The sequence below is a fragment of the Mizuhopecten yessoensis genome, unplaced genomic scaffold (genome assembly GCF_002113885.1).
Source record: "Mizuhopecten yessoensis strain PY_sf001 unplaced genomic scaffold, ASM211388v2 scaffold3331, whole genome shotgun sequence".
In the NCBI taxonomy this organism is placed as follows: Eukaryota; Metazoa; Mollusca; class Bivalvia; order Pectinida; family Pectinidae; genus Mizuhopecten; species Mizuhopecten yessoensis.
Window position 1 is genome coordinate 44,012 of NW_018404991.1, and position 17,746 is coordinate 61,757.

Genomic DNA, 17,746 nt, shown 5'->3' on the forward strand with positions numbered 1-17,746 from the left:
ACCTATTTTACCCCTGTGACCTTGAATATCAGTCAAGGTCATTTATTTGAACAAACTTGGTAGCCCTTCATCCCAGCATGTTATTGGCCAAATTTAAGCACCCTATGCCTCTTGGATATTCAGAAGAAGTTGTTTGAATGTTTTAAACATATTTGACCTCTGTGACCTTGAATATAAGTCAAGGTCATTCATTTAAACAAACTTGATAGCCCTTCATCCCAGCATGTTACTGGCCAAATATCATCACCCTATGGCTTTTGGTTATTCAGAAGAAGTTGTCTAAATATTTTGAACATATTTGACCTCTGTAACCATGAATATTTGTCAAGGTCATTTATTTGAACAAACTTGGTAGCCCTCATCCCAGCATGTTACTGGCCAAATATCATTACCCTAGGTCTCTCGGGTATTCAGAAGAAGTTGTTTAAATGTTTTGAATCTATTTGACCCCTGTGACCTTGAATATAAGTCAAAGTCATTTATTTGAACAAACTTTGTAGCCCTTCATCCCAGCATGTTACTGGCCAAATATCATCACCCTATGGCTTTTGGTTATTCAGAAGAAGTTGTCTAAATATTTTGAAAATATTTGACCTCTGTAACCATGAATATTTGTCAAGGTCATTTATTTGAACAAACTTGGTAGCCCTTCATCCCAGCATGTTACTGGTCAAATATCATTACCCTAGGCCTCTTGGTTATTCAGAAGAAGTTGTTTAAATAATTCGACCCTTGTGACCTTGAATATAAGTCAAGGTCATTCATTTAAACAAACTTGATAGCCCTTCATCCCAGCATGTTACTGGCCAAATATCATCACCCTATGGCTTTTGGTTATTCAGAAGAAGTTGTCTAAACATTTTGAACATATTTGACCTCTGTAACCATGAATATTTGTCAAGGTCATTTATTTGAACAAACTTGGTAGCCCTTCATCCCAGCATGTTACTGGCCAAATATCATCACCCTAGGACTTCTGGTTATTCAGAAGAAGTTGTTTAAATGTTTTAAACATATTTAACCCCTGTGACCATGAATATTTGTCAAGGTCATTTATTTGAACAAACTTGGTGGCCCTCATCCCAGCATGTTACTGGCCAAATATCATTACCCCAGGCCTCTCGGGTATTCAGAAGAAGTTGTTTAAATGTTTTGAATCCATTTGACCCCTGTGACCTTGAATATAAGTCAAAGTCATTTATTTGAACAAACTTGGTAGCCCTTCATCCCAGCATGTTACTGGCCAAATTTAAGCACCCTAGGCCTCTTGGTTATTCAGAAGAAGTTGTTTAAATGTTTTGAACCTATTTGACCCCTGTGACCTTGAATATCAGTCAAGGTCATTTATTTGAACAAACTTGGTAGCCCTCATCCCAGCATGTTACTGGCCAAATATCATTACCCTAGGCCTCTCGGGTATTCAGAAGAAGTTGTTTAAATATTTTGAATCCATTTGACCCCTGTGACCTTGAATATAAGTCAAAGTCATTTATTTGAACAAACTTTGTAGCCCTTCATCCCAGCATGTTACTGGCCAAATTTAAGCACCCCAGGCCTCTTGGTTATTCGGAAGAAGTTGTTTAAATATTTTGAACATATTTGACCCCTGTGACCTTGAATATAAGTCAAGGTCATTCATTTAAACAAACTTGATAGCCCTTCATCCCAGCATGTTACTGGCCAAATTTAAGCACCCTAGGCCTCTTGGTTATTCAGAAGAAGTTGTTTAAATATTTTGAACATATTTGACCCCTGTGACCTTGAATATAAGTCAAGGTCATTTTTTTGAACAAACTTGGTAGCCCTCATCTCAGCATGTTACTGGCCAAATATCATTACCCTAGGTCTCTCGGGTATTCAGAAGAAGTTGTTTAAATGTTTTGAATCTATTTGACCCCTGTGACCTTTGATATAAGTCAAAGTCATTTATTTGAACAAACTTGGTAGCCCTTCATCCCAGCATGTTACTGGCCAAATTTAAGCACCCCAGGCCTCTTGGTTATTCAGAAGAAGTTGTTTAAATGTTTTGAACATATTTGACCCCTGTGACCTTGAATATTTGTCAAGGTCATTTACTTGCACAAACTTGGTAGCGCTTCCTCCCAGAAGGTTACTAGCCAACTATCATTACTCTAGGCCTCTTGGGTATTCAGAAGAAGTTGTTTAAAGGTTTAGAACATATTTGACCCCTGTGACCTTCAGTATCAGTCAAGGTCATTCATTTGAACAAACTTGGAAGCCCTTCATACCAGCATGTTAATGGCCAAATATCATCACCCTTGGCCTTTTGCTTATTAAGAAAAAGTCATTCAACGGTTTTAAACATATTTGACCCCTGTGACCTTGAATACAAGTCAAGGTCATTCATTTGAACAAACTTGGTAGCCCTTCATCCCAGCATGTTACTGGCCAAATTTAAGCACCCTAGGCCTCTTGGTTATTCAGAAGAAGTTGTTTAAATGTTTTGAACCTATTTGACCCCTGTGACCTTGAATATCAGTCAAGGTCATTTATTCGAAAAAACTTGGTAGCCCTTCATCCCAGCATGTTATTGGCCAAATATCATCACCCTTTGCCTTTTGCTTATTAAGAAGAAGTCATTCAAAGGTTTTAAACATATTCGACCCTTGTGACCTTGAATATAAGTCAAGGTCATTCATTTGAACAAACTTGATAGCCCTTCATCCCAGCATGTTACTGGCCAAATATCATCACCCTAGGACTTTTGGTTATTCAGAAGAAGTTGTTTAAATGTTTTAAACATATTTAACCCCTGTGACCATGAATATTTGTCAAGGTCATTCATTTGAACAAACTTGTTAGTCCTTCATCCTATCATGTTAATGGCCAAATATCATTATCCCAGGCCTCTTAGTTATTCAGAAAAGGTTGGTTACAGATATTTTAAGACAATTGACCCCTGTGACCTTGAATATAAGTCAAGGTCATTCATTTAAACAAATTTGACAGCCCTTCATCCCAGAATGTTACTGGCCAACTATCATCACCCTAGGCTTCTCGGGTATTCAGGAGAAGATGTTTAAAGGTTTTAAACATATTTGACCCCTGTGACCTTGAATATATGTCAACGTCATTTATTTGAACAAACTTGGTAGTCTTTCATCCCAGCATGTTACTGACAAAATATCATCAACCTAGGCCTCTTGGTTATTCAGAAGAAGTTGTTTAAATATTTTAACATATTTGACCCCTGTGACCTTGAATATAAGTAAAGGTCATTTATTTGAACAAATTAGCTAGCCCTTCATCCCAGCATGTTGTTGGCCAAAGTTAAGCACCCTAGCCCTTTTGGTTATTCAGAAGAAGTTGTTTAAATGTTTTGAACATATTTGACCCCTGGAACATTGAATACTTGTCAAGGTCATTCATTTTAACAAACTTGGTAGTCCTTCATCCCAGCATGTTAATGGCCAAATATCATCAACCTAGGCCTCTTAGTTTTTCAGAAGAAGTTGTTTAAAGATTTTTTAAGACAATTGACCCCTGTAACCTTGAATATTTGTCAAGGTCATTCATTTTAACTTGGTAGCCTTTCATTCCGGCATGTTAATGGCCAAATATCATCACCCTTGGCCTTTTGCTTTTTAAGAAGAAGTCATTCAAAGGTTTTGAACATATTTGACCCCTGTGACCTTGAATATAAGTCAAGGTTATTTATTTGAAGAAACTTGGTAGCCCTTCATCCCAGCATATTATTAGCCAAATATCATCACCCTAGGCCTCTTGGTTATTCAGCAGAAGTTGTTTAAATATTTTGTACATATTTGACCCCTGTGACCTTGGATATAAGTCAAGGTCATTTATTTAAACAAACTTGCTAATCTTTTATCCCAGCATGTTACTGGCCAAATATAAGCACCCTAGGCCTCTTGGTTATTCATAAGAAGTTGTTTAAATGTTTTGAACATATTTGACCCCTTTGACCTTGAATATAAGTCAAGGTCATTTATTTGAAACTTGCTAGCCCTTCATCCCAGCATGTTACTGGCCAAATTTAAGCACCCTATGCCTCTTGGTTATTCAGAAGAAGTTGTTTAAATGTTTTAAACATATTTGACCCCTGTGACCTTGAATATTTGTCAATGTCATTCATTTTAACAATCTTGGTAGTCATTCATCCTAGCATGTTAATGGCCAAATATCATTATCCTAGGCCTCTTAGTTATTCAGAAGAAGTTGTTTAAAAATTTTTAAGACAATTGACCCCTGTGACCTTGAATATTTGTCAAGGTCATTCATTTGAACAAACTTGGTAGCCCTTCATCCCAGCATGCTTCTGGTCAATTATCATCACTCTGGGCATTTTGGTTATTCAAAAGAAGTTGTTTCAAGTTTTTAACATATTTGACCCCTGTGAGGGGGAGGGGGGAGGCGGGGCTTATCTACAGGATGGGTTGCTAGGGCCACATACATACCACACACACTCATAAAAAGAGGATGTAAACAAATCAGAGTCTGAAACCAACTGCAAACGGTAAATCAATTTTCTCACCTTTTGCACATCTGCCAATCAAGCCTCCTTTACAAAGATGTCTTAAATCATAGGTCCAATATTACAGTGTCATTGTTCATATTATGTTCAATGTAAGCAAATAAGTAAATATTTTACAGGTATAACATATATTTGATTGTATGCACTCAGTACTGATATAATGATTCTACGAAGCGTTTCCAAATGTTAGTTCTGTAATAGTAGATTTGCAGTACAGCCAACTGTGATCTCACAAGATACTGATCGTCACTTAATGATATCCTCTTATCTTGAAATATGTTCATTACATTATTGAAACTTTCCACATAGAAAGTGTCCCTAACTAAGATGTAATCCTGGGGATATTTGTAGATAACCGAACTTCTTATAACTCCAAGCAACATTTTAGCTGCAACATCATCAAGGACCTGCCTAGAAGGTTCATAAGTCTTGTCCGTTTTACACCTGCTGGATTGATGACATCCCGAGTGGTCATTCTGATAATGTGCTACAACATTTGTCAAACTGTTTTTCAATTTGGTTGGATTTCCTCCACTGTTTTTCAGACACCAGTGGACATGGGTCGTTACGGGTTCAATTTTGTCTTGAAGTAAAGGGGACCAGATTTTCCCCTTTTTGTATGCTGGACCGAACGACACTGCCTTCAAACCCTTTTTCAATGCCTTGGTTGCATGCCATGGGTCGTTTTGGTTGATAGTGCCAGCATCTCTTACAAGTTTATTTATGGACAGATTTCTGTCATGTGTGTGCACATTGATTGTAATGTCCTTTTCTTTCATTTTTTTATAAAATCTATTTGTCCCAACTTTTTCATGCCTTTGGGATACTGGGTCATCTTTTGTTGTTACATGGATGTGTTCCAGAACTTTGTGAGTTTCATATCCTATGGCAACTACACTAGAGTCTTTTGCATTTTTTCGCCAGCCGTGTCGAGCATCTGTCATGATGTCAATTCCTTCATCTAGTTGTTCATAGCTAAAACATTCCTCATCCAGCGCATGGGTAATGGACACTTCGTATTCATCTGATACATGATTTTTGTATCTATCAAAATATTTTTTTCTTTTGTCTTTTGTCAACTGCCCAAGTCTAGCTCCTTCTGTGAACCTCTTATATTGAATTGGCAAAATACCACTACATTCCATGCCATGAAACACTCTGTAGTTTACAAGAAATTCATTGTCTGGTAAATACGGAGAAGATGACCAAAATATTGAATGGTGTTTGTCTTTAGTACAGGAAAGACGTATGGATGCTGCATGACCTTTAAGAGTTATTTTTTTTCATCGCTAGCTTTCCTTCACAGATTTTAGAATGGTCCCCTGCTACTTCACACAGTCTTGTCACAGAGGATTCTGCTGTCAAGAAAATCTTTTGATCCACATCCTTCTTTTCAGTCTGTTTGAATGTGCAGAAGTTTGGTATTGTATTGTCTTTTTCCTTCTCTTTGTCGTGTAAGTAGTTGTGTAACAAGCTTTCCATAATATCACAGTTATTTACTGGATGTCCCAAATTTCTACAAAGAATATCTCTCACTTTTTGTAATCCATCCAAAATGTTTCTCTTTGCATTCCCATCTCCAGGTATTTCTATCCGAAAATTTGGGGTTTTTTTCCTCGCTTTTTCCATCGTTTTAGATTCCAATTTTAGATGTACATACTCAATAATACTGACCACTTGGATAAAGTAAGCTACATTTGTGACTATAGGACTGATCTGTTACCTGTACTTGTATATCTATCTTTACCACATGAGGCTCTATGGGGCTATTTTTATCAATATTGAAATAATCTATAATAAATGTCAAATCACTAAAAATTTAATATAAATATTGTATGGCTTTATTGTCAGAATGTGTTCCCCTTAATAAAATATAAGTTTCCTTGCAATAAAGGAAAAAAGTAAGATCATATGGTTTATTTTTTCAATTTCCGCACATGTCACCCCAATTTTGGGAACTTGATATATTGCATAATTCTCCCTCTGGCCATGGGGCAGTATGAATCTCTCACAGTATCAGGTTATCAGCCCCTCACTGAGTTTGCAGCCAGCATAGGGGAAGGAGACAGATTTTCTGTGACCTTGGTTGTAAATGAGGAACAAAGAAATGCTATTAGCCAACTTTTCCAGGAGAAACATTTGGATTATTCAGAGAAAAATAATGAGGGAGATTGTCAAGAGGAAAGTGCTAGTATGACCCCTGATACAAGTAACCAAGTAACCTGTTCTGGATTTACTATTCCCCAGGATACCGACTCAGATGAATGCCAGTATTGTTTATGCAGACCTTGTATTACGAACGAGAGAAATAAACAACAGTGGTGGGAATTAAGAGAAAATCCCTAAAACAGGAAAAATAATATTCATAGGAAAGAATTATACAAAAGATTTTGGACCATGTTATATCACAGAGGAGCATGGGATGATCAGCGATATCAGGATAAAAAGAAGCAAGCTCTTGGAATTCAGACAATGGGAGGAGAACCTGTGTGGCATAGGCGGGATATAATGCCAGACTGTGTGATAAAACTGGTCAGATTCTGGTTTCCTAACCCTGATAGTATGGAATATATGGGTCATTTGTGGGAATAGATCTATATTATGTATTTGTTTCGGGGAGTGAGTGTAATATGTTTATGACGGTGGTAATTGGATTAGCATTCCTGTGTATCTGCCTAAGGGATCCAGTTTCTTGACATTGCCGCCAAATGTTGATAAGGTAGGTTTTTTTGTTTACTCAGCATGCGTAGCTAGGTCCATAGCAACAACACAGTTGTAAACTTTCGCTATCAATTTCCGGTAAGGCCAACCGGCAATTTCAAATTTGACTGACAGCTTAGAAATTGTAACAGAAAAAAAAATCAACAATAGGAAATCAAACTAATAAGAATTTTGTTAAGAAAATGATAACCACATTCAGATTCCTCACAAAAAAATATGTAGCCATGACAAAATCTGTGTCAGACCTTTTATTGAAAAACATGAATTTGAAGAAATTCTTTCTCTGAAGTGAAGGCAGTCAGATTTTTGCATTTCCTCCATTTTCCCGAGTTGTCTCCCTTTTATACCCCACCCTTGGCCTTTAAACTTCGCATACGTCTTCAGCACGATGTCTAATTGTGCATCTGACTTATTTTGTTCGCGTCATCCATCCAAGAAGGCCGCCGCTGCTCTGATTGGCCGAAATCATATCCAGTAATAACATTCGTTCTGATTGACAGAACATAATGAAACTCACTGAAAGGGATGATAACATCACACCGATCGTTTTCGACAACATTTCACTTTGGATTCAAAATGGCGGCCAAATGCAGGTTTCTGATTGGTCGAAATTAAAATCTCGTCCAATTTCGATGAAATTTGGTATGTAGGTGCCGTATGGCAAAACAAACAAAACTGCGGTGTTTGATTTTGAAAAAAACAAAATGGTTGCCATTTCCTGGTCTCTGATTGGTCAAAAATTCAACGCGAAATCATATCACCAGTAATAACATTCGTTCTATTTCATCGAACATAATGAATTCAGTGAAAGGGATTATAACGTCACAGCGCTCGTTTTCGACAAAAAATAATTTACTTTGGATTCAAAATGGCGGCCAAATGCAGGCTTCTGATTGGTCAAAATTGGGGCGGAACATAATGAAACTTGGTAAAAGGGATGATAACATCACACCGATCGTTTCGACAAAAAGTTAGTTCACTTTGGATTCAAAATGGCGGCCGAATGGAGGCTTCTGATTGGTCGAAATTAAATTATCGTCCATTGTTTATGAAATTCGTTGTGTAGGTGTAGTATGGCACTACGAACACAACTGCGGTGCTCGTTTTTGAAAAAACAAAATGGCTGCGTACTTCGCATGCTCGCAATTGCAATTCGAGTTATTATTATTATTCTTCTGCCGTAAAAGACACATTTTTCAAAAACTATTTGACGGAACTCAATGAAACTTTACACAAGTGTTCATCATGGTCAGTGGTTGTGCAAATGACCTGTCATTTCCCGATCGGTCAACCAAGATGGCCGCCACGTATCTGATTGGTCGATATTTAGATATTGTTGGGGTATTAGGAGACTGCGATTTTAACCGCATGGGTTTCGTTGCCATAGCAATTACACGAAGGCTTCTGATTGGTCGAAATTTAGATATCGTTCGATTTTGATGAAAATTGGTATATAGGGGTATTAGGGGACTGCGAATTCAACCGCATATGTTTTATTGCCATAGCAACCACATGGTGGCTTCTGATTGGTGGAAATTTAGATATTGTTTGAATTTGTTGAAAATTGGTATAAATGGGTATTAGGGCACAGTGAACATAACTGCGGGGGTTTGGGGCAACTTAGCGGGATTTGAATTTTGCCGCTTATTATTTTTACCCTGTTTTACAATGTAGATATCGGTAGCTATGGAGTTTACATGCACTATGCCGGGTGGAATTTTTTAGCCAATCAGAAATAGGCCGATCTCCCGGCAGAGGAGAAAACATTCACCTGGGCGGCGGGCATGTTGTCTAGTGGCAGAAAAATATCGATGTATTGCTGTTTAGAACTAGTTTTGGCCATGGAAAAGTGAGTACAAGTTGTATTTTGTTACAATAACCATGACTAATTAAGGATAGTTGACTGTCAAATCTGTTTATAGTAGCAATTTGCTAAAACAAATTGTAAGTGAAGCGAGACTTAGGCTGATTGTTCGAACACGTGTGTACAGTATTAAGCAAACTTTACAACATTGTATAGTATCAATAATACGTTAAATTGTTTATAAAATGTTAGCAGAAGAAGGGTAGTTAGAAGTATTCAGCTGTCGGCGAGTAATTTGGCAATATTTTGTATTTTTCTATCTGACGTGTAAAACGAAATGTCATATAGGTAGCATTCAATTCCGGTGTCAACTGGAAGCTTGCTCTGTAAAATGTAAACAAAAGTGTATCGAGATAGTAAACACATAGTTTTGGTCTGACAGGCTTCGTGGTGAACGAGTGATGGGGTAGACACCAGGATGGGGACCTAACCAGGACAGCAGGGCATGGCTTGAGCCCAGGCAGGACCAGTTCAACGTACATAACATGGGCGAACGATATGAACTTTATCCAAACATCTGAGTGTACGTCTATAGCTGACCACACGGACCATCCCTCTACGGCTCGAGCAGCATATCAACGTGGACGGCGATATACCTGGGGTTCACGCGCCGGGACTATCTCATTTGTGGGAAGTGATAAAGGATCCAGTGGCTTCCGATATGTAACATTCTGAACAGAACTTAGTATTTGAACTGTGTATCTGAACTGTGGATTAGAACTGTTTATTTGAAAGAACATTTATTGTAATTTATTGGATCATGCTATACTTAGAGTGAATTGGATAGGATAATAGAATAGTTTCGAGTCACTTTTATGTGCTTGTGGTATGGTTAATACTTAGAACCATTGAATGGGTTATGTTGATTATTCATATTGAAATGTAATTATCTAGTCATACTCTAATTATTGAAATACCTCAGTAGGCAAAGCAGTCAGTATTTTGATTTTTTATCTGGCTGGTGGAGAGGTGAAATCTTAGGGACATTTGGGTTCTGTAGCACTTTATTCTTTGGTGGGATTTTTTTGTATATAAATTTGTTATTTGAAAATTCATATTCTGGTTTGTGTATTCCTTTCACTGGACACCATTCCTTCGGTTTAACTTCGGTAAGTGGTGAAACCCACACCAAAATGACGATCGTCACTTGCTATACAATATTGCAAATCCAAGTGTTTTAAGTCTTGTTAAATCCCAGGAATAAAAAAGGAAATTCGGAGCACAAATAATAGTTACTATTGCTGAATCAAGTGAAATCTAGTCTCTGAATCACGTGATCTCTGACGTCTAAGTAGGTTAAGTTCATGGAATAACCAATTAGGGGTTAGTTCGGATATGGCTTTTTAGGAGAGGGTCTCCCAAGGTTTGAAAACATCTTTCAGCAAGATAACGCTAGCAAAAACGTTGCAAGAGACTGTAGGAACTTATAGATTGGGCTCCAATACATTCCCGATTTGTCCCAAATCGAACATTTGTGGGATTCCAATACGGAGAGTGAACGTGTAGTTTATTTGCCGGCCAAACTGTAGTTTTGACTGGTACAGCTTTTTTTACCGAACTTACTGTAGTTATGACGGTGTAGTTTATTAATGACCGTACTGAAGTTGTGACAGTGTAGTTTATTTACAAACCCCACTGTAGGTGTGATGGTGTAGTTTATTTATGACCATATTGTAGTTATGACGGTGTAGTTTATTAATAACCGTACTGAAGTTGTGACGGTGTAGTTTATTTACCGACAATAATGTAATTGTAACGGTGTAGTTTATTTACCGACTATACTGTAGGTGTGACGGTGTAGGTTATTTACCGACCATACTGTAGTTGTGACGGTGTAGTTTATTTATGACCATACTATAGTTGTGACGGTGTAGGTTATTTACCGACCATACTGTGTTGTGAAGGTGTAGTTTATTTATGACCATACTGTAGTTGTGACGGTGTTGTTTATTAATGACCATACTGTAGTTGTAACGGTGTTGTTTATTAATGATTATACTGTAGGTGTGATGGTGTAGTTTATTTATGACCATACTGTAGTTGGGACGGTGTTGTTTATTAATGATCATACTGTAGTTGTGACGGTGTAGGTTATTTATGACCATACTGTTGTTGTGACGGTGAGGTTTATTTATGACCATACTGTAGTTGTGACGGTGTAGTTTATGTATGACCATACTGTAGTTGTGACGGTGTAGGTTATTTATGACCATACTGTTGTTGTGACGGTGAGGTTTATTTACCGACCTTACTGTAGTTGTGATGGTGTAGTTTATTTATGACCATACTATAGTTGTGACGGTGTAGGTTATTTACCGACAATACTGTAGTTGTGACGTTGTAGGTTATTTATGACCATACTGTAGTTGTGACGGTGTAGTTTATTAATGACCATACTGTTGTTGTGACGGTGTAGTTTATTAATGACAATACTTTAGTTGTGACGGTGTAGGTTATTTACCGACCATACTGTAGTTGTGACGTTGTAGTTTATTTATGACCATACTGTAGTTGTGACGGTGTAGTTTATTAATGACCATACTTTAGTTGTGACGGTGTAGTTTATTAATGACCATACTGTAGGTGTGACGGTGTAGTTTATTTACCGACCCCACTGTAGGTATGATGGTGTAGTTTATTTCTGACCATATTGTAGTTATGACGGTGTAGTTTAATAATGACCGTACTGAAGTTGTGACGGTGTAGTTTATTTACCGACCATACTGTAGTTGTGACGGTGTAGTTTATTTATGACCATACTTAAGTTGTGACGGTGTAGTTTATTTACCGACCATACTGTAGTTTTGACGGTGTAGGTTATTTACCGACCATACTGTAATTGTGACGATGTAGTATATATTCTGACCGTTTTGCTGTTATGATGGTGTAGTTAATTGTCGACCATTCTGTTGTTGTGATGGTGAAGTTTATTTACCGACCTTACTGTAGTTGTGATGGTGTAGTTTATTTATGACCATACTGTAGTTGTGACGGTGTAGTTTATTTACCGACCCCACTGTAGGTATGATGGTGTAGTTTATTTACCGACCATACTGTAGTTGTGACGGTGTAGTTTATTTACCGACCATACTGTAGTTTTGACGGTGTAGGTCATTTACCGACCATACTGTAGTTGTGACGATGTAGTATATATTCTGACCGTTTTGCTGTTATGATGGTGTAGTTAATTGTCGACCATACTGTAGTTGTGACGGTGTAGTTTATTTACCGACCTTACTGTAGTTGTGACGGTGTAGTTAATTGACGACCAATCTGTTGTTGTGAGGGTGTAGTTTATTTATGACCATACTGTAGTTGTGACGGTGTAGTTTATTTACTGACCTTACTGTAGTTGTGACGGTGTAGTTTATTTATGAACTTACTGTAGTTGTGACGGTGTAGTTTATTTATGACCATACTTCAGTTGTGACGGTGTAGTTTATTTATCGACCATACTGTAGTTTTGACGGTGTAGGTTATTTACCGATCATACTGTAGTTGTGACGATGTAGTATATATTCTGACCGTTTTGCTGTTATGATGGTGTAGTTTATTTACCGACCTTACTGTAGTTGTGACGGTGTAGTTTATTTATGAACTTACTGTAGTTGTGACGGTGTAGTTTATTTATGACCATACTGTAGTTGTGACGGTGTAGTTTATTTACCGATCATACTGTAGTTTTGACGGTGTAGTTAATTTATGAACACACTGTAGTTGTGATGGTGTAGGTTATTTATGACCATACTGTAGTTGTGACGGTGTAGGTTATTTATGACCATACAATAGTTGTGACGGTGTAGGTTATTTACCGACCATACTGTAGTTGTAACGGTGTAGTTTATATTCTGACCATACTGTAGCTGTGATGGTGTAGTTTATATTTTGACCGTTCTGTAGATGTGATGGTGAAGTTTATTTACCGACCATACTGTAGTTGTGACGGTGTAGGTTATTTATGACCATACTGTAGTTGTGACGGTGAAGTTTATTTACCGACCATACTGTAGTTGTGAAGGTGAAGGTTATTTACCGACCCTACTGTAGTTGTGATGGTGTAGTTCATTAATGACCATACTCATGTTGTGACGGTGAAGTCTATTTATCGACCATACTGTAGTTGTGATGGTGTAGTTTATTTACCAACCATACTGTAGTTGTGACGGTGTAGGTTATTTATGACCATACTGTAGTTGTGACGGTGAAGGTTTTTTATGACCATACTGTTGTTTTGACTGTGTAGGTTATTTATGACCATACTGTTGTTGTGACGGTGTAGGTTATTCATAACCCTACTGTAGTTGTGACGGTGAAGTTTATTTACCGACCTTACTGTAATTATACCGGGCGAAGGTTACCGGTAATACTGTATTTGTGACGGATGTAGTTTACTATAGTTGTGACGGGTCGTATAGTGTGTACTTACCTATCTCTATGACGTAGTCCCACCAACCTGCTTTACAAACCGAGTACTTTAACCCATCCCCAGGGGTTGATCCCATCTCTAAAAGAGTCTTTCCTTCGCGTAAATGATCAAGGGTGACCGTTGTCCATGCTGACATATAGCCCAGTACGACCACCACTACACACAAAAGGTATTTCAGAAGGTCCTTATCGCGCACGTGCACTCTGTGTGCCTTACGCGACTGAAACTCTGCCAATAATCTACAACACAAACATAAGACTATAATACGACGTATGGTGTTTAATATTTTAAATATTGTTCTGTTTTTCCTGACAAGAGATTGGTCCCATTTACATCACCTCATAGTCAATACAAGCGTTATCAAATACCTTGTACCTGCTACAGGTGAATACCAAATTTTAAATTTAACTTCCTAAAATCCAACAACTGCAACATTCAACAAGAGGCCCAGGGGCCTTAATAGCTCACCTGGTATTTTATTTTTCAATTTAAAACCTGCTGAGTACCATTCAGGTTTATCAAAGGAGTACAAGTAACAAAGTTGCATCTTCCATTTATAAATATTCAATTCCCTTTGCCCAAAGATTCTCTAAAACAAGTTTGGTTAGGTTAAAATCCCTTCAACGGTACAGAAGGAGAAGGATCTTTAATGTTTTCCTCTATTTCCCCTAATGGGCCCCACTAATCTGCCCCAAAGAAGGGGAATCCACACACCTCAGTTTAAACAAAATTGATTCTTTTCTCCCTAAGCATGCTTCAGACTGCATTTGGTTTAAATCCCTTCACTTGTATAGTAGGAGAAAAAAAATCCTCTATTTCCCCTATTGGGCCCCGCTCCTATGCCGCCAGAAGGCCCACACCCTCCGTTTATACAAACTTGAGTCTCCTTTGTCCAAAGATGCTCTAGGACAAATTTGGTCAAAATCCTTCAATTGGTTGAGGAGAAGATTTTTAAAGATTTACCTATTTTCCCCTATTTGGCCCCGTCCCTCTGCCCCCAGGGGGACCATACCCTCCGTTCATACAAAACTGAGAACCCTTTGGCCAATGATGCTCCAGACCAAATTTGGTCAAAATCCCTTCATCGGTACAAAAGGAGAAGGATATTTGATGTTTTCCTCTATTTCCCCTAATGGGCCCCACCCATCTGCCCTTAGAAGGAGGCCCACACACCTCAGTTTATACAAAATTGATTCTTTTGTCCCTAATCATGCTTCAGACTGCATTTGGTTAAAATCCCTTCACTTGTATAGCAGGAGAAAAAAAATCCTCTATTTCCCCTATTGGGCCCCGCCCCTCCGCCCCCAGAGGGGCCACACCCTCCGTTTATACAAACTTGAGTCTTCTTTGTCCAAAGATGCTCTAGGACAAATTTGGTCAAAATCCTTCAATTGGTTGAGAAGAAGAACATTTTTAAAGATTTACCTTTTTTCCCCTTATTTAGCCCCGCCCCTCTGCCCCGAGGGGGGGCTATACCGTCCGTTTATACAAAACTGAGAACCCTTTGGCCAATGATGCTCCTGACCAAGCTTCAGACTGCATTTGGTTTAAATCCCTTCACTTGTATAGTAGGAGAGAAAAAATCCTCTACTTCCCCTATTTGGCCCCGCCCCTCTGCCCCCAAAGAGGCCACACCCTCCGTTTATACAAACTTGAGTCTCCTTTGTCCAAAGATGCTCTAGGACAAATTTGGTCAAAATCCTTCTATTGGTTGAGAAGAAGAAGATTTTTAAAGATTTACCTATTTTCCCCCTATTTGGCCCCGCCCCTCTGCCCCCAGGGGGGTTATACCCTCCGTTTATACAAAACTGAGAACCCTTTGGCCAATGATGCTCCAGACCAAATTTGGTCAAAATCCTCTGAGCCATTCAGGACAAGTAGCATTTTAAAGGAAAAAGTTGACGGACGCCGGACGCCGGACGCCGGACGACGGACGACGGACGCTGCACCATGGGATAAGCTCACTTGGCCCTTCGGGCCAGGTGAGCTAATAAAATAACCCAAAGTAGCATTGTTCGAATAGCTAAATAAAGTTTAGGAGAATGTGTCTTAGTGGTTGAAAATATATGATAAAAGCATACTAATGATTTGGGATTGTAAATCGGATGGGATAGGAACCAAAGCATTATAACCATAAATGAAGTTCATAATTTTATATAGCTATAGGCCATAGCAATATTACACTAATACATTAAAAGTTTGGTAGAAATAAGCATATAACTAATTTAAACTAGTGTTATGAAAAGTTGAAATCCTTACCTGTACACCTTTAAAATCAATGCACCGTAAACTATTGCGAAGCCCAGTTCCCTAAACCATGGGATCACCAGGCATATAGTCGCAGTCGGCTTAAAGTACTGCATGATTACCTGCAAACGGAATAATTATATATTTAGAATAAAAAGACAAAATACGTGTTTTTTCAAATACATTTTCAATTAAAGTTGTCTGTATTATACTGTGTAGAAGTCATTACATCAGAAAGATTTGTGTAGTCATTACCACTCTCTGAAATGAAGAGTTATAACCTTTCTCTGATCTGAGGCATCATTACTTCTCTCTGATCTGAGGAGTCCTTGCCTCTCTCTGAAATGAGGAGTCATTAACTCTCTCTGATATGATGAGTCATTAACTCTGTCTGAGCTCAGGAGTCGTTACCTCTATCTGATCTGAGGAATCATTTACTCTCTGTGATCTGAGGAGTCGTACCCTCTCTCTGATCTGAGGAGTCATTACTTCTCTTTGATCTCAGGAGGTAAACGTCTTTCTGATCTGAGGACTCATTAACTCTCTCTGATCTGTTGAGTCATTAACTCTCTCTGATCTCAGGAGGTAAACCTCTCTCTGATCTGAGACCTCATTTAAATTCTCTGATATGAGAAGTCATTAACTCTCTCTGAAATGGGAAGTCATTAACTCTCGCTGATCTAAGGAGTCGTTACCTCTATTTAATCTGAGGAGTCATTACTTCTCTCTGATCTCAGGAGGTAAACGTCTTTCTGATCTGAGGACTCATTAACTCTCTCTGATCTGTTGAGTCATTAACTCTCTCTGATCTCAGGAGGTAAACCTCTCTCTGATCTGAGACCTCATTTAAATTCTCTGATATGAGAAGTCATTAAGTCTCTCTGAAATGGGAAGTCATTAACTCTCGCTGATCTGAGGAGTCGTTACCTCTATTTAATCTGAGGAGTCATTACTTCTCTCTGATCTCAGGAGGTAAACGTCTTTCTGATCTGAGGACTCATTAACTCTCTCTGATCTCAGGAGTCATTAACTCTCTCTGATCTCAGGAGGTTAACTTCTCTCTGATCTGTGGACTCATTAAATTTCTCTGATATGAGAAGTCATTAACTACTTCTGAAATGGGAGGTCATTAACTCTCGCTGATCTGAGGAGTCGTTACCTCTATTTAATCTGAGGAGTCATAAGCTCTTTCTGATCTGAATAGTCATAACTTGCTCTACTCTGATGAGTCATTACCTCTATCTGATCTGAGGTGTCATTTACTCCCTTTTATATGAAGAATCATTAACTCTCTCTGATCTGAGGAGTCATTACTTCTCTCTGATCTGAGGAGTCATAATCTCTCTTAACTCTGCGGAGTCACTGCCTCTCACTGAAACGAGGAATCATTACCTCTCTCTGATATGATGAGTCATTACCTTGCCACGATCTTAGAAATCGTTAACTCTCTCTGATCTAAGGAGTTGTGTGTGTAGTGAAAGAAGTGACATTTGTAAGGGATTCTTTGGAGGTGGATATACAGAGCAACGACATAGACATTGCGCATAGACTCGGGCGTTTTGACAGAAGCAGGCCACGGGTGATCATCTGTAAAATGACCCACAGGAGGAAAAAGGCCCAGATACTAAATTACAGACGTAAATTGAAGGGAAAAGGACAAATTGTTTTCGAGGATTTGACAAGAATGAATCAAGAAACACTTAAGGAAGCATACAGACTTAAAAGTGTCAAACATACTTTTCGTGCGGACGGAAAATTATTCGCAGTTCTAACCAACGACAAGAAACGAAGACTGTCATACGCTACAGAGGTGACGGATCAGTATCTTGCAGATGACAACAATTTTAGGAACTAAGTGATAGATTCTACGGAACTGTGTGAAAAGTGTTATTATTGAGTGTGAGATCGGTATCTGACTATGGGCTCGCGTACATGTATACGTGTGGCCTCCAGAGATGGACTCCTCTGGTTCTAC

The 17,746-nt window shown here is 38.5% G+C and overlaps 1 protein-coding gene across 1 annotated transcript in view; it reads right to left on the reverse strand.

Moving 5' to 3' along the window:
- LOC110447349 (probable G-protein coupled receptor 158) overlaps positions 1 to 16,257 on the reverse strand; it is a 36,345-nt gene extending 20,088 nt beyond the window's left edge. The window contains exons 1-3 of the mRNA XM_021492969.1: positions 16,183 to 16,257; positions 15,784 to 15,893; positions 13,525 to 13,763 (exon numbers count right to left, since the gene is read on the reverse strand). Coding sequence (XP_021348644.1) covers positions 13,525 to 13,763; positions 15,784 to 15,893; positions 16,183 to 16,257 — 424 coding nt within the window. The remainder of the gene's footprint in view (positions 1 to 13,524; positions 13,764 to 15,783; positions 15,894 to 16,182) is intronic.
- Between the last annotated feature and the right edge of the window lie 1,489 nt (positions 16,258 to 17,746).